The sequence below is a fragment of the Pongo pygmaeus genome, chromosome 6, assembly GCF_028885625.2.
Source record: "Pongo pygmaeus isolate AG05252 chromosome 6, NHGRI_mPonPyg2-v2.0_pri, whole genome shotgun sequence".
Lineage (NCBI taxonomy): Eukaryota > Metazoa > Chordata > Mammalia > Primates > Hominidae > Pongo > Pongo pygmaeus.
This window is the reverse complement of record NC_072379.2, coordinates 66,328,389-66,356,227: the sequence shown is the minus strand read 5'-3', so window position 1 is coordinate 66,356,227 and position 27,839 is coordinate 66,328,389. Positions and strand designations below refer to the sequence as shown.

The following is a 27,839-nucleotide window of genomic DNA, read 5'->3' as shown; positions in this document are numbered from 1 at the left end:
CTGAGTTCCAGAGTTGACCAAGAGAAGGGACAGTGTTGGGAGAAAGTTACCTGAATGTCACAGAAGTAAACAGAAAGAGAGAGAGCACATAGGATGTTTTGGGCAATGTAGGGGAGACACCCATTCATCCTCTCCTTCAGTGAATACATACTGAACTCTTACACTGTGATGGTATTGCTCTAAACCTCGGGGATATGGCAGGGAACCAAACAAAAAGATCTGCTCTCATGGAGCTTTCGTTCTAATGGAGAGAGACAGACATTTGACAAATTAAAGAAGTAGAACGTATAGCACACCAGACAGCACTAAGTATCTAGCACCTTCTGCAGAGAGAAAGAAACTCAGATGGGTAGTCAAGAATACTGGAGAAGGGGGTATGATCTTAAGTAGGATAATTAGGAAGGTCTCACTGAGAAGGTGCTATCTGAGCCAAGTCCCAGGGCCTCAGGGAGAGAAATATGAACAATATATCATCTGCCTCAATAATATATCACTTTCTAGGAGGATATTCACATTATAATCCAATAAATTCTATAATTTTAGCTAAAATCTAAGATGTGCTAATTATTTAATAAATATTTTTCAACAAGTGTGTGGCAAGTACCATTCAAAGTATGAAAACATTAGGAAACTGAAGGACAAAAGTTCTTGTCCTCATAAGTCTTATATTTTGGGGGAGGACAGACAAAATAAAAAAAAACGTGGTTATATGTAATTATCTAGTATGTTCAAAGGTGGTAAGTGCTATGGGGAAAAGTGGAGCAGGGTTGGGGGAAGACATAGTTGTCATTTCAAGTAGATTAGATGGGGTATGCCTCATGAAAAAAGACCAGTGTTTGAGCCAAGCCCTCAAGACAGTAAGAGAGTTAGCCTTGTGGATAACTGGAGAAAGGGTAGAGAGATGAGAGGCTATGAAGCAATGTGAGAAATTTTTAATGCGTGGGAGGATTGAAGGACTGGTAGTGGCAGATTGTTGCTATCTGGAGCGCAGGCAGAATGAATCAGCTTGTAAGACAAGAGGTGGTGGTCAGACAGGGTGATATGTGAAACTGGAATTGTAGAGAAGTTGCAGTTACTGGTAATTACAAGGTCTAAAGTTCTTAACATGGAAGCAAAGTAGCTAGATCAGGGTGGAGGACAAAATAATTAGAGGAGAAGAGAATAAGGAGCTGATGCATCTTGTATTGCAAAGATGATGTGTGTATATACAAAAATTGTCAGGAATTGACATAGGAGTATTGTTGGAGAAAATTATAGCAAGCAAGGAGGCAACATTTTCTAAAAATGAGAAAGCATCTGCCTGTGGTCGGTAAATGTCAGTGAATGCCTGCAACAGTTCAGGATGGTGGGTGACATAATGTAAGTTACAAGTGTCAAAGCTGGGGGTGGGATGATTAGGGGATGAGAGAGGGAGAAGTGCCTGTGAGTAGCAGTGAGGACTCAGGAAGACACTTACACATCTCCAAGCTCAAGGCTGTTAGGATTCTGGGAGAAACATCAGCCATTACTCATGAGGTCAGGGGAAGACAAGTTCTCAGGGGAGAGCCACATTTCTGTTCAAGCAAGACGGTAAAAGGAACATTCAGATAAGGGACTGGGATATGGGCAGTCCTTCTGGAAATGGACTATGAATTTCAGAGGGCACAGGGGATGGGTTTCTGGAGTTGTAAAGGAATAGGAGATAAGGAGAAAACAGGGCTGTGCAGAGCCTTCTACAGATTAGAATGTGTTGGGGGAGTAAGGGTGAATCTGGGAGTCTTGGGCTTCTTGTAGAAACTGGTGCAATAAACAGGGATAAGTGAGATTAGTCTTTGGGATCTCAAGGTAGATAGTGGTGATGATACTGTCAGTGGTTGAGGGGCAAGGGGAGGTTCTGAGATTTGCTCTTGATTCTTAGGGAAGGAAGAGACAAGGTCTGAGGAAGGCTGACTTAGTTCTGAAGTGAGGCATTCACTCCACCCCGTCTCCTGCCAAAAGCAACGTGGACTTTCTCTGGGTGTCTTAAGACACTCTTGGCTCCAGATGATTAAAGTGATTGCCTGAGAAGTATACAACACCTGAGGATTATACCTGAAGGGGGCTCCACAGACAGAGAGGAGGCATGTACATTGACCATGACAAAGGACATTAGGAGAAAAGCAAAAGAGAGCACCTTGGAGTTAATGGCAGGTAGATTTGTTAGAACTTTATGCTATGGTCTAAATGTTTTTGCTTCTCCAAAATTCATGTGTTGAAATCTAATCATCAATGTAATGGCATTAAAGGTGGGGCCTTTGGGAAATGACTAGGTCATGAAGATAGGACCCTGGTGAATTGTATTAGTGCACTTATGAAAAAGGCCTGTGGGAACTTGTCTGTCCCTTCTGCCATATGAAGACACAGCAAGAAGGTGCCACCTATGAGGAAGGCTCCCTCGCCATACCACCACATCTGTTGCTGCCTTTGTCTTGGATTTGCCAGATTCCAAAACTGTGAGAAATAAATTCTGTTATTTGTAAATTACCCAGTCTAAGGTATTTTGTTATAGCAGCCTGAATGGACTGAGACACTTTACTACTCAGGTGGTGGAAATAATTCCAGGCGTTTTGTTTTGTTTTGATTTGATTGTTTAGTAGGGTAGTAATGTGATCACTGTATCAGCAAAAGAAACTGGCAACAATGTATGTGGTGATTTTTAGTGGTAAATGGTGTTTGTAAGAGATTCTGAGAACGTTGTTACATTAAAGCAAATGATCAATAAGGAGGGCCTCAACTAGGATGGATCCACGGGAATGGAAAGAGGGAGTGAGAAATACTAAAGACAGTAAATTAAAAGCAAAAAGTCTTGGTGACTGACAGGTTGTTGAGGCTGTGGTAGAGAGAGGAGTCAAGGTTGACCACAAAGATTTAAATCAGAATAGATGGGAAAATAATGTAATTAATGGAATAGATCATTCAAGTCAGGAAGAGGAACATAATGTTTGAGACTCGAAGATTTTGAAGTTGTGGCAGGAATCTGAGTGGGTTGCCAAGCAGACTGTTGAAAGTTCAAGACAGAAGCTTGGGTGAGAGTTTGGAACTGAAGGTACCAATTTGGTGGTCATGTTCAAGGAAGTGAGGCTTGGAATCTTGTTAGTTCATAGAGTCATCAAGCTGTAGAGTTGAGAGAGCAATGTGAAAATAGCCAAAGACATAACGAGGGGAGTTGCTTGAGAATGAGAGAAGTGATAGAGTGCCCACTCACTGTTGAAGGACAGGACATTTAAACATTCCTAAGTGCTAGTTGCTAAATGTAATTAAGAAATATTATTTGCCTTTGAGTGAGCAATTAACTAGAAAGCTAGAGGAAACGATCTTGGTAATGAGGAGAGATATTTTTCTAATAAGAGAACAAAGACAATTTTGACTTGAAAAGAAGGAATATTATTTAGATTTTCTTGATAATATAAAGGTAAAGTTAGGGTCATATCTTAAGTGGGAGGACTTGGTATGAGTTCTTATGGATTTGATGAGAAAGAATTAGAACAGTGAAAGTGAAAACATATGATGGAAAGTCAACAAGAAATTAATGAAAGTAGGGTCTAGGAACTAGATGAGGTGAGAAAGAAATTTGGAGGGAACCCAATTCTTAATAGGCTTCTGGCAGTGCCCAATAAGGCAGCCTCAGATAATCAGATGTTGCTGAGGATGCATCACCCCATTTGTGCCTGACCTCCTGTTTACTTTGAACTCCATGTTTTAGAGTTGTTGAATCAGTAGCCTGCCTTCTGTCTCATCCTCTGGCTCCCCTTGAATTTGTTATTTACTCTGCTTCTCTTTGGTTTTTCATATCTAAGAACTGTTTCATTGTTCCGTTATCCAGTGACTCCTCTATAGCTCATGAGAATTTCCTGCTGCAGCTAGCTCCTGGCCCCAGAGTCCTAATGGCTCTGTCCATGGTGGAGGTAGTGAGGTGTGCGGGGTGACTTGGGTAAGACAGAATAACCTTGAGCAAGGTGATGAATACTTTGCAAATTTAGCCATTTCTGGTGCTGATAACAAAGATGGGGGAGCATATAAATAAGAGCTGTGATCTTTGAAAGAATAGAGATTGATAAGTGTTGCAAGATGGAAGTTGGGGAGAATCTCATAAGTAGCCAGTGGGAACAAGGAGAATATGTTTGCAAAGCACTGTTTGAACATTTCCCCAAGGAATGATGAACTCTACATAAAACTAACTTTTGATGAGGGAGAAAAATAGCTGGACCATTTGGGGAAATATGGAGAAGATGGAATAAGAATTTTATAGGGCAATATGGACTATAGTTCATAACACAGTACCAATATAAAATTTTCTGAATTTACCACTTCTACTGTGCTATATTTTTTTCAAATTTCTACCGATGATATTAAACTGAACAAATATTAATTGAAAATTATAAGATATTAAAGTATTATGGAAGATTATCCTATAAGATACTGTTAACACATTTTATAATAATTCAGAGTTCCTTTTTGTCTGAGTCTCCAAATAAAGTGAACTTTAGAAAAGACAAATATTTACAGTAATATTTGGCATTGAGGAGAGAAGAGGATTTACTTTAGAGAACAGGATATAAAGTATAATATTGATGTGTAGTTCAAGCCATATTAGTATTACTATTGATCATAATATTAGGTTGGTGCTAAAGTAATTGCGGTAATGGCCAAAACCGCCATGTTGGTCAGGCTGGTCTTGAACTCCTGACCTCAGGTGATCTGCCCACCTCGGCCTCCCAAAGTGCTGGGATTACAGGTGTGAGCCACTGTGCCCAGCCTTTGGTGGCCTTTTAAAATAAATCTTTCCTATTATAAATTGTATCTTAAGACAGTCCCATAAACTCAGAGAACTGTACATGCTATAAAGCAAATGTTCTCCACCAATCATGTCATGTAAGTTGCACTCTACTTTTCAAACTGTTTTCACAGCTCAGTGGAGGAACACAGCACACAACGAGGGGAACATTTTTCCTACATCATCAACGAGGAAGCAAAGCCTCAGCAGTTAGTTTATGAAGCCGAGGCCAGCGAATAGGCAGGGTTAGGACAAGAACAAGTTGCCTTCTCCCCTGTTCCAGATTTGGCTTTCAAGACAGAGCTAGAAATTCACAAATGGAAACAGCAACTCCGAACACCACTTCCTATGCTACTGCCTAATTAGCATGCAGCTCAGAGCTGTCCCCTGGCAAGAGCCTGGAGAAACATGGTTGTAAAAGGACAGCTCTCCCCTCTGCTGAACAAGTGCCAGCCAGTCTGCTTTATGCACTCAGTGAGGTTTTCAGGCTGGGGCTTTCACGCTAAAACTCAGTTTCCCTGTGCATAGAAAGAAAATGAATTTTGAAAAGGGTACCAAAGTATTTAGGAGAGTCTCTGACTCCAAGGATGGAAAATAATCTTACTAGGGAGAATCTAACATTCTTATCTTTAGAGCGGGAAAATAGGATTACCTTAGCACTGATGATAAGAAAAGTAATGACATACTACTTGTATTAAAGAATTTTCTGGAGGTACTAGGGATTATTGCTGAGTCATCACTTAAGAACTAATAATAGTACTAATTAGCCAAGGGTTTTCAGTCATACTTCGGAATAATTTTCTTTTTTATGTTATTCTCTATTCCACCTAAGACAGTGTTTACAAGAAAAGGTTCTGTCATCAGAACTGGGTTCAAACTTGGTCTCTGTATTTACCACCTCTGTGACTTTAGGTGAGACTTAGCCTCCCTAAGCTGTAGTTTTCCATCTATAAAATGGGCATAGCAGAACTTTCCTCATGGGAGCTTTATGAAGCTTCAGGTAGATCATTTATATAAAGTGCTTCGCATAGGGCCAACACAGTGTAATCGTGTAATAGATATTTGATTTTTTAAATTTTCTCTAATTTTATTGTACTGAATGTATAGATTTAATTTTCAAGTGCAGAGTCAAAAGATATTAAATATATTTTTGAATTTTGAAATGTGATTACAGGAAAACCAAATCCTAAGTGACCTAAAATTCATATTGGGTTTTAATTTGCCAGTATTTGTTTTTTACTTAGCACTAAATTTCTTACAATGTAGAGTGTTGCTTTGCTACTGTAATCAAGTTCACACCTGCAATATGACTTTAAGTTTAAAAGATACAATCTAGGAAATGCATTCCTACTATCCTACGGCATTTTTTTAACCTCCTTAACCATGGCATTTGAAGTCTGGACATGAATAACAGTGCTTTTTTTTTAAGTTGGAGAAAGGAAACCCATACCTGCCAAGAGTTGGAAACGAAAATAGGAAGAGCCCCTGGAACTCTAGTGTGTTAGATTGAAAACATTATTTAGAGGAACAGACTGGGAAGCCGGTGAATATTTTGGCTTTTATAGAAAGGGAGTGTGCCTCATAAACAGGACAGTTGGAATGTATGGAAAATTTCCAGTGAAAACAAGACACAAAGCACATGACTAATACTGCTTTTCCACGTTAGACAAATGCAGCTTTAACCAGAATTTGCCACTGAGGGGCCCTGGGGGCCCTCCTTGAATCTTGATACTTTGATCCCTTTTTCAAGTTCCAAGTCTAATGTAGGAAAAGCTGTACAGATAGATGATATGGTTTTGACCCCCATCTTTCTTCCTGTTTCTGCCATTCTTGAAAATTCCCAGCAGGTGAGTGTCAGAAGACAAATTGAAGTATTCAGCTAAATGAGCAACTGCAAAACTGAATTTATTCCTCTTCAAGAACTACTCTTCTTGTATGTTGAGTGACCATTTGGCTGCCAAGAGAAACTGCTTTGCCTAGGAAATAATATGGACTGAAAAATCAGTGTCAAACACAAATGACAAATATTACTTATGTTTGGTCATCTTCCTTCCACATCAAATATACATGTAAAGATATAATCTTTACATTTATTATTTATTAATTACATGTATAATATACATGTAAGATATAATCTGAAGATAATCAAACAGCTATTAACTGGATTTCTGCATTTTGCCTATCCTTCAAAACCAGCCTCAAGTCTACCTTTATGTTGAGAGAGTGTATCTTTAACTGATGGTGTTCTCTTTCTCCTTTCACATTTCCTGTAAATTCATCATGAATTGCCTTGTTTATTGTTTTGATTTCTCATTCAACAACACCGGAATACTCTTTGTTTAGGGTAACCTTAGACTTCAGCTTTCCTGAGGAGTTTCAGTTTACACGTCTTGCACGGGTACAATTAACAGTGCCCCTTTCAAGTTAAAAAGTGTCTCAGTGTAGTTCATAAATTATATAGTCACCCAATGTGTGCAGCAATCACAGCTTTTTCAATGCAAAGTTGATTACGATGGGCATAAATGAATCATAATAAAAAGTTCTAATATGATCCCATCTGACTGGGCTTCTTGTGATGGCCCATTTCAACACCATGGGTGTCATTAGTGGCTTCACAATGGTTCTTCTTGTAAATTCCCTCATGACCTAGAGTTTTGATTTATGCCATCCTAGCCCACTTTAAGCTCTGAGTCATGCTGTGATTGCCCTAAACAGGGCAGGGCAGACTAATGGAATGCATTGCATTGCCCTAACATTTCTTAACCTGCCCAAGGTTGAACATGTTTGTTTTTCTTTTGCTCTCCAAAAATCTTTATGCTAGCATAAAGGCCTGTTGTAATCACATGAATTACTATGTAACAGGAGAAGTTGAAATCTGTCCCTGAAACATGAAGATTATATATAATAAAAGCCTTAAAAAACCTACCTATTGAGAACCAAAGATATTAGTGCTGTTTCCTAACTGGCATTACAAGAAAATTCTGCTCAGTCAGGGGATACTCACCTTTCAAGGGACAAGGAACATGTGATGAATTTAAATTTGGTTTAGATCTGTGCAATAAGGAAAAGTAAGTGAATTTGGTGATCTTGTACCTGAGGATGGCGCATTAAAAAAAGACTATTTTAACTTAGTATCATTTCATTATATCTTCAAACTTCTTAAAAAATAAGCTAGTTCAGCTGAACTACGCAATATCAGAAGACCAAGTGTAAGAAAACGGTAATCTGTGTTTGTGGAAACATAAAGATGAATTCATTTAGTTATGTATCATTATGTAAACATAGTTACGTTGCCTTTTGTGATAAATAGGTTTTGGAAATGAAGATTACTTAAGAATATATGTAGTCAAGACTTATAAAATCTCAGGAATTAAATTATCAAATTAACGTCTACTTCGAATATTATTTATTAATTACACATTTATTGAGTGTATTCTAGTATATTGATTGTATGTACAAGGCTCATATACTGGGTATATAAAGAAAATGTATTTAAGCACCTTTCCTCCCAGGAACTGATAGTCTAGTATTCTTACTTTTCCAAGGAAAAACAAACAAACATGAAGAAATACATCTCTTTAGTATGGATGATCTACTTCACATAAAGTAATTTTATGCTTGACATTTCTTTTAAAACATTTACATTTATTCTGTTAGAGTCTCTTATTTATCTTTCAAAACTCAGATGAAAATTCATCAGTTAGGAATTGTGTTTATCTGCAAGTAAGAGGGTCTTTGAAAACAGGACTAAGTAAGATTCGAGTAAGATTTCTTTTCACATCAGACCCAGTTCTGAGAGTAAATGAGCAGATACAGGGACTCCTTGGTATTCTGAGAGGCCTGGGCTCCTTTTCTCCTGTTGTGTTTAGCCTCGGCTTCTATGAGACAAGTTCCCTCAAGTCTGAATATGGCTGCTGCAGGTCTGGACATTACATCCATGTTCCAGGCAGAAAGAGGCAGGATGGGCATAAAGGGAATAAAAAGGAAAACAAAAAAACTTTTTTGAAAACTTTCACAGAAGCCCCATTCAGAAACTTCTGCTTCCATTTAAATCATCATAATTAGTTATGCAATCATCATCATTACAAGAGAAGGTGGGAAATGTGGCATTTCAGTTCCTCTCAATGCCACCTTCAACAAATTTAGGATTCTGTTAGTTAAGAACAGGCAGGCAAACAGCAATCTGTGCGACAGTACTCTAATCATTTATCACCCTCTGGGGGAGATTATTGTATAGACATTGCTGGTGCCCCACCATTGCTCTTTTTATAGGGCTGGTGCACCCATTCCCAGCTGCTCTGCATTCTGCTGTTTATGGCTCACAGTTGTCACGTTCTCAAAGGAATTGCCCTCTACCAAAAGGAGCCACATTGCTCAGAGATGCCTGGAACATCAACCCACTCCAACCCCACTCCTCCCCATACCAGGCTGCCTGCAGCCAATGACTGTCTGATATGGGGTAGAAAACAGGCCCCAGGCTTCCAGGTGGGACAACTTTGTGTTGTCGTTTGGGCTCAAAGCTATGGGAGGGGTCAGGTTGAGGCCACATTCCCATTGCACCAACGTATATGCTTGCTGCCATGCCTCACTGCCCGTCCCAGTAAATCACTTGCTAACAATCTCTACTCCAGGGTCTTTCTCAGGGGAATTAAAACAATTGTTTTTTCTTGTAATGTCCTCATTCCCCCAACTTCCTCCTGAGCTACTATATAAGAATTGAACATTATTGTACCACCTCCTTCTCTTCCAAATACACGTTCGAGACTATCAAACCTAATCACTGGAACAGCAAACAGAGAAGGCAAGATAGAGAGGAATCCAAACGGGTTTTCACTAAACATAAATACTATTGTAGGTTTTTCTAAGTGAAAGTAGAGGCAAAATTATTTAGAGAAAATAGTTTGCCGCATAAAGATACTTATTTTCATTTCCATGGTCTGAATGCTTGTTTGCCACAAGTTTTCAACAAATTAAACACTATGGTGGAGGCAAAGGAGAGAAATGTGCCAGCCTAGGCTGGGCGATACTACAAGAGTGTAGTATTTCCTGAAAGCCTAATTCAGGAGCCAACTACAAATATTTTCAATTTCATGAATTTTGTTCAATTAATTCTATATCAGCACAGTTTAAATAAGCATTGGTGGTATTTAGTAGCTAAAGTTTTGCCACAGATGTGTTATCATTATTTGAATGACATCTGCTTCTTTGTCTATTTCAACAAATAGATCCTTGCTCCCCGTATTTTGAGGGATCATCTCAGGCACTAACTTCCCAGTAATATATCTTCTCTACCACTTCAGAACCTCCCTACTCAGATCCACCTTTTTCAGAGAGCTTTCTATGTTTCCTCCTTTTCTCTCATGCCCATTTACTTAATCCCTGGTAACATTTAACTGACTTTTGTTTTGTTTCCTATGCCTATTTTCAAAGAAGTAGGCCTAAGCACCTACTCCTTCCCTTTATTTTTGTAGGGGCCTTTAGGAAACCTCAAATCAAAACTTGGAATAACTAGGTCATGGCAAGTGATTAGAATGCCAATGTATTTATTTGTTTTAATTTTTATATTAAATAATAGCATATAATTATATTTCTCTGTAAAAGAGATTCAGTAATCAAGTAATGTATTTTAAGGTATATTTACACGACTATGATATGTATATCTAGAAGGAGGAAAACCCAGTTATACTCTAAATTTTACTCTTAAGCATGCTCAATTCGTCTGATTTTGACTGTTATCAAAGCAGAACATGTATTAATTACAACAGTGTTTACTTGTTTTATTTTTTAAGGAAGTAGCTTTATACGGTTATCCAAATTTAATTTAATTTATATAGTAAATGCAATTAGGAAAGGGATATTGCCTGGAAAAAAAATGCATTTCTCACAAATCATTTTGTCTAGGAGTAACAGAAGAATCCAGAATAATTGATTCTAAATATCAAGTACTACAGTCTTTATCAGTTGTAATTGTTCTTTTTGCCAGATAACCATGAACATCCTTTAAATATTGTTGAAATTTTATTGACTTTACTACAGAAAAAAACTAGAAATGTCTCTAAAAACTTTTACTTGATCCAATCACTTGATTTATGGAAAGATCCCATTCTAAACACTGAAACTTCTACTGTCCTTTTTAGTTTTGGGGAGTTTGCTGGTCCATTTTTCCCCCCGTCACTTCTATCAACTAAATATTTTCAAAATAATATGAATGAATGGCATCATCAAAAACAAAGAATACCTAAGTGGGTGTCATGAATATGTTTTTTTCCTGACTTTTGTGTACTCTATCCTGCTGATGATGGATATTTATTATACTTTATGACAGATAGCTATAGAGGTCATTTCACATATGTCATAAACATTTAATTCTGGGAAATAATTTAAACATTGTTCAGCTTAAATCAATGGTCATGTTGCAAAATCTGAATAAAATGCAGGTGTTCTAAGAGATTTTCAGTAAGCCAGTTCGTAGTCATGCCAAAATTGTATTTGGAATAGATTGGATGGATGTGTATATATTCAACTTTATGGGCTTTTAAGAATCATTTTTTAATTAAATAAATGCAGTACTTTTTACTTAATAGCCATTTTTATATATTAGCTGTATTTTTAAAACTTTATGACCCAAGGGACTTCCATTTTAAAGACAGCATGTTACATTTACAACAAGTTTGAGGACACATAACATCTTTCTCTGTTTTTTTGAACATAGAGCTTAATATACACATGAACATACACATATGTATGTGTCTATATATGTGTATGTGTATACAGATAATATACTCATCATAGATAATATTAATTATAATGACATTACAACAGTTTCTTTATCGAATGCCTACTATGCCCTGAGCACTCTGTTGGCATGCTTTACCTTACTTCATCCTCACATTAGCAATTTGATATGGTTATAGTTAGCCCTTTGTTACAGTGGAGGAGATGGAGACTTGGAGAGTTTAGGTAACTAGCTTAGTAAGTAGCTGTGCTATGGAACACTGGAAGTTTCTTCCCAGTAACTATTTACCAATACTACCTTATCATAGCTGTTGTCTACAGTTGTTAAAACAATGAGAAAATATGAGACACACAGCACATGCTAACAGATCCAGAAATAGAGTTACTTAGAATATACACACTTATTGACAATATGCAATTAAATCTTTTTCTGATTTCTGTCAAGGCAGGTTTTTTTGTTGTTGTTGTTTTGTGTTTTGTTTTGTTTGTTTGTTTTGAGACGGAGTCTCGCTCTGTTGTTCAGGCTGGAGTGCAATGGCATGATCTTGGCTCACTGCAACCTCCGCCTCCCAAGTTCAAGCAATTCTCCTGCCTCAGCCTCCCGAGTAGTTGAGACTACAGGTGTGTGCCACCACACTCAGCTAATTTTTTGTATCTTTAGTAGAGACGGGGTTTCACTGTGCTACCCAGATGGCTCGATCTCCTGATCTCATGATCCGCCCACCTCAGCCTCTCAACGTGCTGAGACTACAGGTGTGAGCCACCGCTCCCGGCCTACCTGGTTACTTTCTCTAGATGGGAGATAGCAATGTGACATAAAACTGCCCCAGAGGCTCCAGAACTGCTGGTACAGTTATACTTCTGAAGAACTAGGCCCCAAACCAATTTTTCTCAGATTTCCAGATGATGAAAATATTAGCATCATTTTTTTTCTTTCTTTTTTTTTTTTTTTGTGAGTCACAATGGATGTCAATTTTCTAACCCTTTTTATTTCTATTTTCTTCCTGCTCTTTCCTGAAAATTTTCACACAGCTATAGCAAGGCAAAGAAAGTAGCTGGGACTACAGGCATGTGCCACCACACCTGGGTAATTTTTGTATTTTTAGTAGAGACAGGGTTTCACCATATTGGTCAGGCTGGTCTCGAACTCCTGACCTCAGGTGATCCACCCGCCTCAGCCTCCCAAAGTGCTAGGATTACAGGCATGAGCCACTGTGCCCAGCCAGCAGTATATTTTTTTAAACTTTTATTTTAGATACAGAGTGTACATGTGCAGGTTTGTTACCTGGTATATTGCATGATGCTGAGGTTTAGGGTACTAATGATCCCATCTCCCAGATTCTAAGCATAGTACCTGACAGTTTTTCAACTCTTGCTCCCCTCCCTACTTTTACCCTCTAGTAGTTGTCAGTGTGTACTATTCCCATGTTTATGTCCACGTGTACCCAATGTTTAGCTCTCACTTATAAGTGGTAATATGTGTTGTTCAGTTTTCTGTTTCTGAGTTAATTTGCTTAGGATAATGGCCTCCAGCTACATCCATTGTGCTGCAAAGGACATGATTTTGCTCTTCTTTATGGCTGTGTTGTGTTCCATGTTGTATATGTACCACATTTTCTTTATCCAGCCCACCACTGAAGGGCACCTAGGTTGATTCCATGTCTTTGCTATTGTGGACAGCACTAAGGCAGTACATTTTTTTTTTAATAACATGGGCTTTATGAGGCACTGAGAACTAAAACAAATGAGCACAAGACGAGGCTCTGAGGATCTGTGCTTTAGCACATTATAATACTTCTTCCATTGGCTTAAGAATTTCCACTGGGATCAATAAAAAATAATCCTTATTAAAATGCAGTGTTCGAATATAAAGAATAAGGTGCATATTGCAACATCACTAGGCAAATAGCCGAACAAGCAGCAACCGCAATCATAAAGTGGGAAAACCCACTCAGGCACAACTCTAATGAGGTGTCAGTGCACTGCTGAGGGCTGCTAGGGAACCATTGCTGGAAAGTAGTTTTCCTGTAATGTTGGATGGGAGGGGAAATGAACTAGGTAGACCCAGAAGCTGAAGACAAACTGTCCGTGTCTGTAAACAGCAGTTATGCATTGTTGTATATGCAGTGTAAAGATTTTTTACTTTCACAGAAGGGTGTGTTTGTATGTGTGTTGTGGGAGGGGAGGGAAGGAGAGAGAGAGAGTGTGTGTGTGTGTGTGTGTGTGTGTGTGGGAGAGAGAGAAGAAATTCCTAGCACACACTGACTAATAGCATTCATAATACTTTGAACATTCAGTGAAAAGAATTCCTGTAATTGTTGATATTGGTATATTTGGTATTTTACTTACTTGCATATTTTTAAATTAGAAAGAAAATTCTTAAAATGCTGCATGCCAAAGTGTGTCTGGCATGTCTTCTGTGAATTATAACCATGACACTCTCCAGAAATAATGTTTGACACTCTTCCCATGCAGTTCAATTTATGACCTTCCTGTAGTCCTGCAGAACCATGTGGCCACCTCCTCCAGATCCATTTATGGGATACTTTTTCCTGTAGCTATGTAGACCCTGAGAAATGTCAGCCCTGGAACCTGGGAAGTATTGACAGGACCAACATTTCTCTCTCTCTGGGTCATCATCGTTAGGTGTCTGAAATTTGAGATTAGAGATGGGAACTAGAACTTTTTAAAGAAAAGAATCAGAATACAAAGAAAACAGATTTTCACTTGTGAATTTGTTTTTGCCATGTGTACTATGGAAGTAGGAGCCTTATCTGAGCTTGAAACTAGGTACTAGGTTAACTTAGAATAGAGTCAGACAATTGTTAGAAACAGAGACTGGAGTCCTAGACTCCACAGCTTCCCTTCCGTGAGACTACAGTCCTTTAATTTTTTTTTTTTTACTTGAGTAGCGTTAGGGGTACAAGTGGTTTTTGATTACGTGGATGAATTGTATGGTGATGAAGTCTGGGCTCTTATTGTTTCTATCAGCCAAATTGTGTACATTGTACACAATAGGTAATTTTTCATCCCTCAGCCCTCTCCCAAACCCTTCTTCTGAGTCTCCAATGTCCATTAAACCACTTTGTGTGTCTTTGGGTACCTACAGCTTAGCTGTCACTTGTAAGTAACATGTACTGTTTGGTTTTTCATTCCTGGGCTACTTTGCTTAGGATAATGGCCTCCAATTCCATCCAAGTTGCTGCAAAAGACATTATTATTTTTTTATGGCAGAGTGGTATTCCATGGTATATATATATATATATATATATATACCAGATTTTCTTTGTGCACTCTTCCACTGATGGGCACTTAGATTGATTCCATATGTTTGCCATTGTGAATTGTACTGTGATAAACATGTGCACACAGGTGTCTTTTTGATATGATGACTTCTTTTCCTTTGAGTAGATACCCAGTGGTAGGACTGCTGAATCAAATGGTAGATCTACTTTTGAAACTGCAGTCTTTTTTTTTTTTTTTTTTGGAGTTTTTTCAATTATATTATTGTATATAATCACTTGGAAAAAACGTTCCTTTTTTTTCACAACCTTGACAGCATCTGTTGTTTCTTGACTTTTTAATAATTGCCATTCTGACTACCAGAAGATGGTATCTCCTTGTGGTTTTGATTTGCATTTCTCTAATGATCCGTGATGTTGAGCTTTTTTTCATATGTTTATTAGCCACATGAATGTCTTCTCTTGAGAAGTGTCTGTTCATGTTCTTTATCCACTTTTTGAGACTGCAGTCTTAACTGCCAACACAAAAGTCTTACCTGTTGAGTGAAAGTCTTGGTCAAGTCTGAACTGAAATAGACTTAATTTCATGTTTCAGTTGAGTCAAGGCTACGAGTTGGCAAAAGTCAAATTAGGTCTGTGTCTTAGTTCATCTGTACTGCTAAAACAAAATATCTGTGACTGGGTAATTGATAAACAATAGAAATTTCCTTCTTACGGTTCTGGAGGCTGGGGAGTCCAGGATTAAGTTGCCAGCATCCAGTGTCTTGTGAGGGACCTCTTGCTGTGTCCTTACGTGATGGAAGCGCAGAAGGACAAAGAGAGCTAAAAGCTTTGGAGCCTTAATCCCATTCAGAAGGGTGGGGCCCTCATCACCTAATCACCTCCTAAAGGCCCCAGCTCTTAATACTATTGCATTAGAGGCTAAGGTTCAACATATGAATTTGGGGGGACACACTCAGACCATAGCAGTTTGCAAATGTGGTTAATGTCTATACCTAAATTGGTTTTCTTTCTGGAAACAAAACTAAAAAGGTCACTCACTTTTCTGAACATTTTAGTAGTAAGCAGATTTTACAGTTTGGCAGCCTACAACAGATGGAAAATTTTTAGGCTAAGGAGTTTTCATACTTTGGGTAGCCAAGCTGGTGGTAAAGGAAGCACAAAATATTAGAGTTAACTTTAGTTCTTTGAGTTCCAGGCCAGGTCTAGAAAGATTAGTGAAGTGAAGAGTTTTGGACAATGTATACACAAAGTTGATATAAAGTGAAAGACAAAGCATAGAAGGAGATACATAGAGGAGATAATAGAACATTAGAGGTATTAGGGAAAGATGTTTTCTGCTTACTCCATTGAGTGTCTGGGGAAATACAGGGAAGGGTGCTCCATACTACCCCAGTTAGCACTTCTAACTGTAAACACAGGAGTAAACACAGTTCCTCCCTCTCTACTCTTCTCCTACTACCTTCCCCTCTCATCCCCTTCTACCTCCAGGTCAGAACTGCTTTTATCTTGTATTTCCAGAATATTGGGGAAAGTTGAGAGAGAAAGGAAAAAAGAGAAAACAGTTGGAATAGGGCTAGCTAGAGATTTTGTGGTCTCTATTCCCTTTAAAATTACCACGTCCATGACCATGTGTGACTGGCACATACACACATGTGCATGAGTGTGCACACACACACATACTTTTCTTCTATATGTAATGCATTTTTTAAAGAGATAAACATGGATTAGAAGAAAGAAAATGAGATAGCAAAGAGAGATACTAAATGTGACTGCCTCCAGGGGGCAATCCTTAAATATGCCCTCTTCCTCCACCCCTACTCATCCCTCTCTAAAGCAGAGTAAGAGGCACCTTTTCCCTGTTCTTCTAGCACTTTGGTGAAATCTCTCTGTGCATCTTATACTATGTGATACTGTCTGCTTATATATCTCTCTCCTCATCTGGTCTGTGATCCACCTACATCCGGGATGTCCCTTTTGTTTACTTTGAGTGAGATGGACAGATCACACCATGACTTCCAGTGTCCTTAGAACATCTCGTGGTAAAGAGTAGACTGTAGGAAGTATGCGATTATTCTACTAAAAACTCATGATAAAATGATGTATGACTCATTCTGTATCATAGTTTGTGTTTCAACCTATACTAATGAGGCTTATTTTAATTGTTTCAGCAGTTAGTGGATAGAGGGATAAAGGTAAATAATTTCTAGGCACAACTATGTTATTAAAATATTATGGACATGTGCAGGAATCTATGGAAATGTGAATTGGTCATGATCTTAAATCTTAAGTCCTCCAATCTAAGAAATTAAATTAACTAAAACAACTCATTCAGTTTAACCACTTTAATTCTAAAATACTAAATCATGCCAGTATGTCTGGTTCTGGTATTCCTCAAGCCAAAATAATCAATATTAACACAATTAGAATTCCCAAGTTAATTACTTTATATGCCCATCAAGATTGTTTCTCAGAAAATTCATTCACTGTGATTTAATGTGAATTTATATGTTGAGATTTATGTCTATAAACAATAATTTTTGTAGGAAAAACTCTAGAATGCAAAGCACCTATGTGCTTCGGAGAATATGAAATACAGTGAAACTTACTAAACTTACTAAAAAATTTGGAAGGTCCTTGCCCTCTACTATTGCAGCAGAATTGAAGCCAGACCCCCAAACCTGACCAAAATCAGATTTTTGTCACTCTTCTTTCTCCCAAATTCATAACTAAATCATAATTATCCAGGTATCTATTAATTACATTGAGCAGGTCAACTCTTTCCAATAAATTATATATCTTTGTTGTCAGATTTTTGTAATAAAAGGTCCTCTTGTTTCAGTTTTTCATTCGTTTCAATTGTTCATTTGTTTGTTTCATTTTAGTCTAGAATTGTATACGCTTTCTATTTTGAGTAAATTATAACTGTTTTCTCCTTCATTGCAGAAGACAATAGATGTGCATCTTCAAATGCAGCATCCTGTGCCAGGTGCCTTGCGCTGGGTCCAGAATGTGGATGGTGTGTTCAAGAGGTGTGCCATTTTTTTTTCCTTTTTCTCATGGTTGACTTGAGCTATAGCATGAGTTCATTTTCCTAATATTCTGTGCCTTGAAGGTGCATCAGGAAAAACAAAGATACTGCTGAACATAAGGAAAATTTTATTTGGTTTTATGCTTGGAAACAGCATGTCTGGCTGAATATAAAATAAATCATAACCTTTTTATTAGGAAAATTACGGTAATTTTGAAATGAAGTGCAAACCATTTTATGTTTTCCATCTGTTCTATACAGAGAATTGGCAACCACAGCTAGTAACTTTTGATAGTTCAGTAGGCTTTGGTGTGGAATTCTTGCTTCAGCTTGAGGCATTAGGTTATGTATCCTGTTGTTCAAAATAAGTGTTTTTCTGTTCTACCGAGAGAAACAAATCCTAATAACAAAATTCTTAGTAAAACAATTACAATGCATTCCTTCTTTCTTGGCTCTAGGGTTGTTTTGTGTTTTCTTCTTTTGTTGGTAATCTGGAGTTAGAACTGCCTGTATCTAGTAAATTGCACTGAAGAAGCGATCTGCTAATTTGGGGTTTCTTCTTGTATGAGATTGCCTAAATAATTTTACATTTACTTATGTAGCTCCTGGGAATTGGAACAAACAAATAGGTCTTTAATGGCTTTTTGCTTGACATGGAGATAAGTCTCTAGCTTTTGTCTCCTTTGACTTAACAACTGTGCCTACTGTTATCCTTCCAACCTCCTTTATTACTTCTTGGAGAAAAAAGAAAGTTGAAAGGTAGCCACAGATGGTGGATATCACTTTCTTCTAGGAAGCAAGTCAGAATAGAGGCAGAGCAGGGGTTCAAGAAACAGTAGGCATGTCTGATAGTAAGTCTCCGTACTGATAGCCTAAAGGCTTCCCAAATGGACTCTGGGCTCCACCAGTGAGAAAACCAGATGTCATTCATGAACTAGAAAGTGGTTCATCAGAACCCGTGGAGCCAGGCATGTCATAGAGAGGACATCTTCAGAGTTTCTGGGTCCGATCCCATCACTGCCTGTGAGCCAAATGACCGAAAGAACTCACTTTATTCTAGCATCTCCCTTTCCTCGTCTCTATAACCTCAAATTTGGTGTCTGCTTCCAGGTTTTTCTCTGTCAAGAATGTTTCATGGCTTGTTATTTCCTGACCCCAAACCAGTACTTCATTTTAGATTTTTACTGCTTCACTAAGGAAAATCCTTAGAGCCCTGAAGTTTGTGCCAACTTGCTGTCAACTGCTGAATGCTTTAGTGAGGGTAGTTTGGAAGAGCCTTCAAAAGATAGTACAGAAGCCCAGTTGTCAGCCACATGTAACATGTTAGCCATAGAACATCAGGTTTCAGAGGGACCCCTTCTCCCTGTCACACCTCTGACTGGAAGAAAATAATCTGGAGAGTCACAGCTCTGGGAATAGCTGTCAGTCCTGCCATAGAAGGAGGGATTTTGAGTATTCGGAGGAATCAGTTGTCTGATAGAAAGAGCTAAGTCAAGGAGAAAGGAGGTGGCTGCTGGAGGGGAGAAGGAAAACCTGTCACTGTTGGCGACATTCTTCAGATGGGATCTTAGGGAAAACAGTCAGAAACTCACTTGGGTGCTCATGTCCCCAAATATTCCATATAGCGCAGTGCAGCCTAGTTTATGTATTGAAAGAGCAGGCTCTGAAGAAACACTGAGTTGGATTCAAATCCTAGTTCCACCAGTTTCTAATGTTATAAACTTGCACATATTACCTAATCACTTTGAACCTCAGATTTCCATACCTCTAAAATGGAAATACAAATTGAACCCGCCTCACAGTCTTGTGAGGATGAAATGAAGCAATGTGGGAAGCACTGGGCACAGAGGCATGGCTTAAGAAATGGGATTTAGGACTATATATAGAACTTTGACAAGGTTCTGGAACAACTCATTCAGGGTTAGGAAACAAGGAGGATTGCTTGTATTAATAACATAACCTCAGGGGAAGCAGCCAGTTTTAGGACTCAGCCACTATCCATGCCATTAACAGGAGCTGTCCACTCCCTGCAGGCTGACTTGACGTCATTGAGAGGAAGAATGTATTATTTAATTTTGGAAGATCCCTCACCCTTTAGGTGCGGATGTGACTGATGCCAATGATTCCTCAACCAGCAAGGCTGGAAGGAGAGGCAAGGGAGAGGCAGGCTCTTTTTTTTTTTTTCTCCTCATGATTAGGATAGATAAATGGTAACAAAGTAAACCTGGCTTGAATAATTTTCAAGGCTAGTCAAAAGTAAAAGGTCTCTAGAAAATTTAGACAGGATGTATCCAGTTTGCTTGCACTATTATGTAGCATGTTAATCTGCCATTCCATATACTTTGCTTTCTCTTTCCTTCTACACTACATAAGTAATTGGAAAATAATTAGGATAGAAACGGCATCATCAATATTATCTAGTTTAATGCCCCATGTTCCTCTCTAACATCTATGAAATACATGATATGTCTTGAAGAATTCCCTTCCTCTCCTACCTGTTGTGTCTGATGCAGGGTGTCATGCACAGTGAGAGTTCAGAGCGTAGGCTCAGAGCATAATTATACTTTCACAGCATATATGATAGGAAAAGTTTCACTGTCAAAGGGAATATGATAGAATTCTCTCACTTCTGTGCAAATTGCTATGTTTGGAAGTCAAAAAGACCCAGGCGTGAGTAGGAAAAAAAACCTTTTCATATATATATATATATATATATATATATATATATATATATCCCCAGAATACTATATTAAATTGATGAAAATAACAACCAATAAAAAGCCAACCAGGTCAGGCGCAGTGGCTCACACCTGTAATTCTAGCACTTTGGGAGGCCGAGGCAGGCAGATCACCTAAGGTCAGGAGTTTGAGACCAGCCTGGCCAACATGGTAGAACCCCATCTCTACAAAAGATACAATAGTTAGCTGGGCGTGGTGGTGTGTGCCTGTAGTCCCAGCTACTCGGGAGGCTGAGGCAAGAGAATTTTTAGAACCTGGGAGATGGAGGTTGCAGTGAGCCGAGATCGTGCCACTACACTCCAGCCTGGATCAGGAGGGAGACTGTCTCCGAAACAGAAAAAAACCAACCAGAGAAACTTCAGTCTGAGCTTTTCCTTCTCAAATAGGTTTTAGATGCAGAAAGTTGGAGTAGGATTTTTGCTTGTGTTTTTCTTGTAGAAAAAGTAAAAACATAAGGATTAGAAGAAATTAAAATGATATAAAATACCAAAAATGCAATATTTGCTATGTCATTTTCTTTGGATGTAATTGAGATGATATACACTAAAAATATCAGTGATTTTCTTTCTTTTAAACAGGATTTCATTTCAGATGGATCAAGAAGTGAACGTTGTGATATTGTTTCCAATTTAATAAGCAAAGGCTGCTCAGTTGATTCAATAGAATACCCATCTGTGCATGTTATAATACCCACTGAAAATGAAATTAATACCCAGGTGACACCAGGAGAAGTGTCTATCCAGCTGCGTCCAGGTTTGGTCATTTTCAAATAAATCTATAATGATTCTTAACTTGAAATTGCAATTTACTTTAATTTGCTCATTTTTAATATTATGTGGCAGACAGTATTGTTCTTGTAGAAACCACAGTGGACTCAGAATCAAGAAATTAGAATTCTAGTCTTTATAGTGCCTGCAGCCAGCTGTGTGTCTTCGGACACTGCAAACCGGACCACACTATATTCTAATTATGTGTTCTGTTCACATAATCTGATCAGGTTGTGATGTAATTGTGTTTTTCTACTCTACTGCAAGCCCTAGGAGCAAGGGGACATGTTTATTCCACTCTCTTTTTCCAATGCCTAGCAGAGCACTGGCATGTAGTAAGCACTCCATAAGTTATTTGTTAGCTTGATTGATCCTTTTCGGAAGGGATCTTCCAAAATTAAATCAGTCAAGCAATCAATATTTTTGTGATTTAATCACAACCAACTTGTGATTAAAAGTTTATTACAAAGTTCTTAGAGACTTTGTAATAGACTTTTAATCACAAAGCTGCAATTCATGATTATCATAATTACCTTGGGCAGTTTTGTGATGGCCCCTGAGATTAATATACACCTTTTCTCCTATACCTCTTTTGTACTTCCCCTTCCTTCACAGTGTATTTCACAGTTTGGCCTATGTTGTAGGCCACTGGACATTATTCACTTTCACTTTCCTTCAGTGCTACAGAATCCTGGTGTAAAAACTACATATAGTAAGATAAATCAAGGTACACAGATGCGCACCACTCAATTAGATGCATGTAGTTTAACGCAGTTCACAATTGTATCCAATCCTTCATCATTTCATTGTGGGTGGTCCTGTCCTGTCTTTAATTTTTAAATAACCATTCTTGACACATTCCCTTCCCCATTCCAGAACTGTGCTATTTCTTCCAGACTCTGATTATCAGAAAAACAAAATCCATTACTTTCTTGGCCCTGGGCATATTCCCAGTTTCCAATTAAAACTGTGCTCTTTCCCATATTAAATAATGACACAGCCCAGTATGGACATTGTGAGCAACAGTTGGAAAGGAATATACGAAAATGAAAGTAATTAGATTGGTAAGATTATAGCTCTTCCCACCTTCCATTGCAAAAAAATTTTTTAGTGTCGTAAATAAATTCTTTTTTAGAAAAAGAGAGACAGGGTGAAACAAAAATTATATGCTTTTGTTCACCTAATTCCAATTGAATACATCCACTAAACTCTGCCCTTACATATTCCTATAATTACACATGCCTCTCTCTTGCCTGTGTTTTCTTTTGCCTTTTTCTTACTGCTAGAAAGTTTGAACATTTTCCCTAAGCTGATAACCATCTTTATCTCTCTTTTTTGTGTAATTTGTGTCTCCATACAAATATGCCTATATTTCTAATTGAATGCCAATTTTCAGCAGCTTATATATAAAGCTTAACCTATATCATTTGCCTCTAATAAATATGACTACATTCTTAAAAATGTCTTACTCTTTTTTAAATTCTTGAGATTTGAAAATTATAAGCTGCATTTTATTTATTTATTTTTGTTATGCTCCTTTGTGCACACTGAATATAAGCTGTATTTTAATGTTACAGTTGCCCAACCATCTTTAATGATTTTTTTTTTATTTTCCTATTATCCTACTAGGTTTGTAATCCCAGTTTTTCTGATCTATATGAGCCTGAGATTACTTCTAACATCCCCCATTTCTTATGCATTTCCATATCCCTAGCAAAACTATAATCTAGGGCCTTTCCCATTGTTAATCTACCTGATTCTCCAGGATCTTAATCCAGGCCATCGCCCCTTTCAGCACACATGTAATTCAATTATATTTCAGCTTTCTGACTCAAATGAGTCTGGAAATACTTCCCAGTTCACACCTGAATTTAAGAGTAAGTTGTTAATATCATCTTTCCTGCAAATCTTTCAGAATTCTCAATTCCTGCCTCTTCACTCTTCATTTTCCTTCAACAGGATTTTCAAAACAGAAGAATTGAAAAACCCACACCTTAATATTTGCACATGAAGTAAATAGGAATTATATAATAGAATAGAAAAATAATAAACAGTCTCTTAGTCTGTTTGGCTGCTATAACAAAGTACATTGATTGGGTGGCATACACAACAGAAATTTATTTTCTCATGGTTCTCGGGGATGGAAAGTCCAAGATCAAGGTGCTAGTAGATATGGTTCCTGGTGAGAGGTCTCATCCTGGCTTGCTATGTCCACACAGGGCAGAGAGAAAGTGATAAAGAGAGAGAACACACATGCACAAGAGTGAGAGAGTGAAAACTCTCCAGTATCTCTTCTTAGAAGTGCACTAATCCCATCATGTCGGCTCCATCCTCATGATCTCATCTAAACCTAATCATATCTCTCAGAGACCCCCTGTTCAAATACTGTCACATTGGAGGTTAGGGCTCCAACATATGAATTTTTCGGAACACAATTCAGTCGATAGCATTTGATACATAAATAATATTTTCAAAAGTCCATGGAATATTTTTTAGAAATGAATTACACTTTAGGCAGGAAAACACAATTCTAAAAATAAAACTGTTCTTATATGCCAATATCTATAAGCATGGTGTAATAAAATTTTAAGTCAATACAAAATAATAGATAAACATTAAATAACAGCAAGTTTCAGAGAAGCCTCTCCTAAATAATTCTATCTCCAAGAATAAATTGAAACTCTAGTCCTATAAGCCAATAATAGCAGTAACAAACACTTCAAAATATACGGGTTGTTACTGATGTTGTTGTTACAAAAATTCACAACTTTAAGTGCTTTTATTATTAAAGGAAAATGAATCCAGATGAACTAAGCATCCAAAGATATAAGAAGAAGATAAACAAAAAAATTCATAAGAAAAATGAGAAAAGAGTTCCTAAATTTAAAAACAAAGCAAAAATTAATGAAATGCAAAACAGGAAAAAAAGAATAAAATGGATGTATAAATCCAGAGAACCAGACAGCTGGTTCTCTGTAAAGTCTAATAAAATAGATAAATTGTTGTCAAATCTAATTAAGAAAAGAGGGCAAAAAATCAAATAACCTAATTATGTAAACCATAATTATAGAAAAAAATTCAGAAAGAAGACTTTAAGAAATATTAAGCACAAAAATCTATAATAAACTGTTTAAGTCTTGAGATAATTTTCTAGGAAAATATGTCTAAAATTGACTTAAGATAGAGAACCCTAAGAAACCTAATATACAAGAAGTTTAAAAGGTTATAAATGTTTATAATTATAAAAATTGTAATTACCTCCCTTAATAAGAAATACTCCCTAAAAACATTAGGTCTAAATGCTTTCATGAGCAGAAGTGTTTCATGTTCATTCAAATATTGAAGGAATACATTATCTCTGTGGTATATAAACTCTTACACCACTTTATTTATTTACTTATTTACTTTTATCATTATTATTATTATTATTATTATTTTGAGACAGAGTCTCCCTCTGTCACCCAGGCTGGAATACAGTGGCGTGATCTCAGCTCGCTGCAACCTCTGCCTCCCGGGTTCAAGTGATTCTCCTGCCTCAGCCCCCTGAATAGCTGAGATTACAGGAGCCTGCCACCATGCCTGGCAAATTTGTTTTGTATTTTTAGTAGAGACAGGGTTTCACCATGTTGGCCAGACTAGTCTCGAACTCCTCAACTCAGGTGATCCACCCGCCTCGGCTTCCCAAAGTGCTGGGATTTCAGGAGTGAGCCATCGAGCCCGGCCTAAACTCTTACATCACTTTAGAGGATGCCTAGAAGCTACTTAATTATTACAAGGTTAGTATAACCCTATTATCAAATTCTTAGTAAAATTTTAGCAAATCAAATTAACTGTATGTGATAAGAAGAACAACATCACCAAACAAATAGGCTTAAGCTAGAAAACCAAAGATAGCTGATTTTTGGAATTGATGTATTTTTATGATGTTAGTTTGCCAAAAAGAGATAAAACATATTGTTATCTCAATAGATAATAAAAAATAATTCAATAAAATTTAGTGCCCATTTCTGGCAAAACCAAAATCGAAGAATAATCCCTTAGGATATGTTAAAATCCTTCTCAAAAGTATACATAAATATGATTACATTTTTAAAAATGAAATAAGAGTTATAAACGTTTTGAAAAGATAAAGCAAAATTATCATGCTATGGAAAATCCAAGCAAATCAAGTAAAACTAACTATTGAATTTTTTTAAATTTTACTCTGGCAGGTTGTTTTTTAAAATATTCAAAAATCAGTGAATTTCCTTTGTAATATTAAATATAATGAAGAAAAATGATCAATTGTGTGACTATCTCATAAAAGCAACCTAGAATGTAAACTGTTTAGGAATAAACTTTTAAAAAAGTATAAGATCCATTGTGCTACCTAATAGAGAATATGAATAAATGGAGAAGAATTTTATGCTCCTGAATATAATATCATAACAATGACAGTTATCTATATAGTCTATAAGTATAACAAAGTCCAAGTGAATCAATAAATGTAAGACAATCAATCCCAATCAAATTTGAATGCAGTTTTTTAAAACACATCTTCACTGAAACTTATTATGCATGTATCTTTGTATATAACTGCATATTTATTTAGCATGCATTCCTGGCGGTAGATCTGCTAGGTCAAATATATGACAATGTATTTACTTTTTAATGTAGATTGTTACATTATTCACAAAAACAATTCGATGTTCAGTTTAGCCTTTCATTAGTCAATCATGCCTGCTTTCATTCTTTTTAATGTCTGCTATTTGTTTAGTCCATTAGCTGTTTTCTTTTGCCTTTTTCCTAGAACTAGAAAGTTTGAACATTTTTCCTAAGCTATTAATCATCTTCATCTCTCTTTTTTTGTGTGTGATTTGTGTCTCCATACAAATATGCCTATTTTTCTAATTGAATGCTAATTTTCAGAGGTTTATTGTATATTATTTGCCTCTAATAAATATAACTATATTATTTTAAATGTCTTGCTCTTTTTTAAATACATAAGTTTGAAAATTATAAGTTGCATTTTTTCTACTGGTATGTTACAAATAATTTATACACTTCAATGAGTTTAGCTTGTTCTTTTTTAGAGATATAATGATGATTTGGTCCTTCTGAGACTATAAATGAACAGTTCAAAAGCTGGAAAATTGTTTCAGTGCTGTAGACAAGCAATGATAGTGGTAATGACACAGGAGAAAACTAGGTAAACTTGAGAGAGAATGGAGAGGTGGAATCCACAGAAGTTGGTGATTGATAGGCCATGTGGGACTCCCAGGATCTGGCAAGCAACTTAGTGTGGTAGGGAAATCTGTATGAATGAAGTGGTGTTGATTTAAACTGGGACGTCTTGAGTTGAGAGAGAGAGACTTAGCTATATGAGGCTGAAGCTCAGGGGAGAGATAGGGCTTGGAGATAGAAGAGAAACAGGAGACATCAACAGGAGATGGTAAGTGAACGCAGTGGGGAAGAGCTCATGGGGAGTAGGAGAGTGAAAAAAGAGAAATAATTTTATGTCAGTCATTGTGGAGCTTGATTTTATTAAATTTCCCATTACTATTTGAATTTCTATGTGCAAATTAGCATAATTGTCTAACGTGTGTAAGTCATCTTTCCAACATAGTTGTGAGCTCCATGAGGCAGAACTAGTTTATAATCCCCATATATAGCAAATATTTATTAAATTAAACTGAAAATAAGTTCTTAAAAAATGAATTTGACATCAAAGACATATCTGTCTTAGGGCATAATACATAAAGCTAAACGTTGGCAACCCCAGATATATAGAAACATACTCCATGATGTGAAAGTCCTTTTCACCATGAGATGAATCAGAGTCAAGGGCTTGATATAACGCATACCTAAGTGGAAAATGCATTGAGCTCTTAATATTAATTTTGATTTATCACTTTATTCTTCCCTGATAAAAATTTATGACTTCCAATGTAGCATCTGTTAAGAATTTTTCATGAATGTATTTATTACATCATATACTGACTAGGTTTCTTAAAAAATGTTAGTAGGACTATATTTTAATTGGATGTTTTAAATCACATTAAAAAATGACATTTTCTTTACTTTTCACTTCTTAAAATATACTTTTTCTTATTTTCAGCTATGAATCTTATGGAAAATGATAACAGAAATAGACTATTGATCCTAGTTGATGTTCTCTAAGGAAACTGGATATTAACTCTTTAGGAAAATAGGACAGAGAAGGGAATTCTCTAATTCTAATTCAGAAATAATACAATGTATATTATAAGGATAGTTTAACCTATATTTCACTAACTTAAGAAAATGTTTCAAACTTGGTTCACTTTAATAATGTGCAAAAAGAATCTTCTAATTTAGTGTAGATTTAGTAAGATTTTCCAGATATGCCTTACCTCTTTCTTAATTTCAAAATTTAGAAAACAAAACAGAACTTGCACATTTTCTCTCCACCCCCTGGCACACATTCCTCGCTTTATTTCCCACAGAAATTAGGAAATGTCCTGGAGTCTGTACCTTGCCATTATAAACTGGTCCCATTTGGGGGCCCTTCTCCT

General features: G+C 37.0%; 1 protein-coding gene across 9 annotated transcripts in view; it reads left to right on the top strand.

The window, feature by feature from the left end:
- ITGB8 (integrin subunit beta 8) overlaps window positions 1–27,839 on the top strand; it is a 120,634-nt gene that overhangs the window by 50,827 nt on the left and 41,968 nt on the right. For all 9 annotated transcript variants that reach the window (XM_063667488.1, XM_063667487.1, XM_063667490.1 and 6 more), the window contains 2 exons: window positions 17,716–17,801; window positions 21,118–21,292. In XM_063667488.1, the coding sequence (XP_063523558.1) occupies window positions 17,716–17,801; window positions 21,118–21,292 (261 nt within the window). The remainder of the gene's footprint in view (window positions 1–17,715; window positions 17,802–21,117; window positions 21,293–27,839) is intronic.